General features: G+C 44.2%; 1 protein-coding gene across 3 annotated transcripts in view; it reads left to right on the top strand.

Moving 5' to 3' along the window:
• Positions 1-447: 447 nt before the first annotated feature.
• Positions 448-3,344, top strand: part of LOC139548371 (putative nuclease HARBI1) — a 4,228-nt gene continuing 1,331 nt past the window's right edge. Inside the window, exons 1-7 of one of the 3 annotated variants that reach the window (XM_071358007.1) lie at positions 448-1,503; positions 1,591-1,767; positions 1,858-1,919; positions 2,002-2,088; positions 2,176-2,459; positions 2,539-2,574; positions 2,673-3,227. In XM_071358007.1, the coding sequence (XP_071214108.1) occupies positions 3,159-3,227 (69 nt within the window). In that variant the 5' untranslated portion in view covers positions 448-1,503; positions 1,591-1,767; positions 1,858-1,919; ... (2 more) ...; positions 2,539-2,574; positions 2,673-3,158. Of the gene's footprint in view, positions 1,768-1,857; positions 1,920-2,001; positions 2,089-2,175; positions 3,228-3,344 lie in introns of all 3 variants that reach the window. The other 2 variants (XM_071358008.1, XR_011669701.1) reach the window with 2 other exon arrangements.

The raw sequence follows: 3,344 nt of genomic DNA, 5'->3' as shown, positions 1-3,344 counted from the left end.
CGAGGTTAAACCTCTAATAAATGGGACCCGTAATAACAATGCACGGCACGAGACTGTCACGCCCTGACCTTAGAGATCCTTTTTATGTCTCTATTTTGGTTGGTCAGGGTGTGAGTTTGGGTGGGTATTCCATGTCTGGTGTTCTATGTTGTCCTTGTTTTGTATTTCTGTGTGTTTGGCCTGGTATGGTTCTCAATCAGAGGCAGCTGTCTATCGTTGTCTCTGATTGAGAATCATACTTAGGTAGCCTGTTCCCACCTGTGTTTGTGGGTGGTTGTTTCCTGTTTAGTGTTTGTTTCACCTTTCAGGACTGTTCGTTTGTCGTGTTTGTTGTTTTGTCAAGTGTTGCGTATTTTACTAAATAATATGAACACTTACCACGCTGCACCTTGGTCCTCTTCTCCTTCTCCCGACGACGTGCGTTACAGAGTGTCACGTTCCTGACCTGTTTTCTCTTGTTTTTGTATGTGTTTAGTTGGTCAGGGCGTGAGTTGGGGTGGGCATTCTATGTTATGTGTTTCTATGTTGGTTATTGGGTTGCCTGATATGGTTCTCAATTAGAGGCAGGTGTTTTACGTTTCCTCTGATTGAGAACCATATTAAGGTAGGTTGTTTCACATTGTTTGTTGTGGGTGGTTGTCTCCTGTGTCTGTATGTTTACCACACGGGACTGTTTCGTTTTGTCGTTCGTGTATGTAGTCTGTTCCTGTTCGTGCGTTCTTCGTTTATTTGTAAGCAATCAAGTCCAGGGGCCTGTTGCACAAAAGTAGAATTAAGACATCCGGGATAAATGACTCAGCTGAGCTCAATGAAGCCAAAACATGTGCGTCCAGGCTTAATTGGTTGCACAAAGACCAAGCCAGGATGAGCAGACACGGATTCATTAAGCCAGGTGAAACCAATCCTGGATAGGTGCGCGCTCACGGCTCACTCAAATAGACCCCGCCACAGATCACAGATTAACTGATTTACCATGGCAACTAGAGCCGCGTACTTTTCCCCGTCGGAAGCACAAATCCTCATGGAGGCATACGAGGAGGTAAAAGATATAATTAAGAAGAAAGGCAACACCGCCACAGTGATAAAGCAAAGAGAAAAAGCGTGGCAAAGTATTGCAGACCGCCTGAATGCGTAAGTAGTGCACAATTACACACTCACCGCTCCGCTGAAACATCACAATTACAATTCAAATATTTAATTCACATCTCCAAAAATGCAGTTGTACTGTAATTATGAAACGGTTAAATTTTTAATTGAAATGCACTGCAGATATGAGTGAAATTGTGTAAAGTAACTCCATCACACTGTATAAAGCTATGATACATGTTTTGATATTTTTACTGAAAACAAGACAAAAATACCAAGTAATTTTTTGCAGTGTGACTCCATTAAATGTGTGTGTGTGTGTGTGTGTGTGTGTGTGTGTGTGTAGATTAAACATGAACGGGCCAAAACGGACATGGCAGCAGGTCAAAATCAAATACAAGAACATTCTGCAGAATGGTATGGTCCCTGACTAATATTTAACAAAGCACAAGCATATATTGTACCCAGAAGGTGCCTGCTCACACATTGTCTGTACTGTTTTAGCAGTGAAAAAGAATACCCACAGACAAGGCACGGGTGGTGGGTCACCAAAGGCTGACCTTACCCCAGCAGAGGACATGGCCTTGGAGCTAAATAAAGGCAGGCCCGTCTTAGAGGGGATCCCTGGGGGGAAAGAGACGAGCATAGGTTCCTCCCAAGATGCCACCCGCTTCATTCAAGGTATGTCCTTCCATCTCTACATGGGATACAACCACATTCATATTGAATCAATTTGGACTGTCTGACTTTGGTTTACCTATTGCCTTGCAGTGTCTGGCAGCACTGTGTTCCTGTTAGAGCCACCAGCACAAGCACCAGACGATGCTGATCCAGTGAGTACTCCATCAAAGGCATACTGTAGGCCTGGCATGTCTTGTCTACTAGCTTCAATATGAATCCGATTAAATGTGATAGGGTGAAGGCCCCAGTGCAGCAGCAACAGCACATGATGGAGACGATGATGAGGAGGAGACCATCTCTCTGGATTCCAGAAGGCATGAGGTATCATGTTAAGACTGTGAAAGTACTATTTACTCTACAATGGTGAGGAGTCCTCATCAAAATCAAAAAATCTAATTTCTTTTACAGGACCCAGATGCTATACAGTGGGAAAACCAGCCTGGCAACATAGTGCGTATTAATAAAAGGACACCACATCCTGCCAAATTCCAGCTGCGCTAATTGTATTGTGTTCACAGAGCTCACAAGCTATCAGAAAGTTGTATGGCAACCACCTCCGGCGCCAAATAGAACTGGCAGACATAGACATTCAGTACAAGAAGAAAAAGATGGAAAATCTTGCACTGGAGTCCGAAATAAAAAAGAGGACAATTAGGAAACTGGACCTTGAAATAAAAAAACTTGAGAGGGAGGTGAGATATGCCTTCAATGTACACTGTATGCTAACTGTAACACAAATGTATTAATCATTATTTTTCTTTCCTCCCCCAGCTCCAAGAAGATGACACAGCTCAAAATAAAAATTAGGTATATTCTCGTAAAGTCAAGTGAGCCATGACATATGAGCTCTTATTGTGAGCACACAGGACGGTGGCATCTTTCTAAGGTTTTTTTTATTTTCCCAGCAATCAGTACAACCAAGTCATCGTTATAAGGCATCGCCCTCTTTTGCCCACCCCCCCAGCACCAGGTGTGGCCACTAGCCTATATGAAGGCCCAAAATTGTGTGTTCCTTTCTGCTCTGACAATGGCATGCCCATTCGTGCGAGATGTGGTGGATGAAGAAGCACTTGTGCTGAGGAGAGCCTTCAGGCGAGAAAGGGTCTTCAGGGACCGGTTGGACCCACTGGCCTTCCCTGATGACCATCTATATGAAAGATACAGGTTTTCTGCAGATGGCATCAGGTATCTATGCAGACTACTGGGTCCCAGGATTAAGCACCGCACTGCACGGAGCCATGCACTGAGTGTGGAGCAAATGGTTTGTGTGGCCTTGCGCTTTTTTGCTAGTGGAGCCTTCCTGTACTCAGTGGGGGATGCAGAACAGCTGAACAAGGCCACAATTTGCCGCACAATAAGGAGTGTGTGTCTGGCTATCAAAGCATTAGCAGATGTCTTCATCTCCTTCCCTGGCCACAGAAGACTCTGTGACATCAAAGAGGAGTTCTATAGGATTGCAGGTAAGAGGATCTACAAATTACAGGACAACTGTTAACACATAGTAGGATACTCATTACTTTGTGTGACAGGTTTCCCCAATGTCATTGGTGCAGTGGACTGCACACACATAAGGATAA

Source organism: Salvelinus alpinus, chromosome 21, assembly GCF_045679555.1.
Source record: "Salvelinus alpinus chromosome 21, SLU_Salpinus.1, whole genome shotgun sequence".
Taxonomy (NCBI): domain Eukaryota; kingdom Metazoa; phylum Chordata; class Actinopteri; order Salmoniformes; family Salmonidae; genus Salvelinus; species Salvelinus alpinus.
This window is presented reverse-complemented; position numbering and strand designations above follow the sequence as displayed.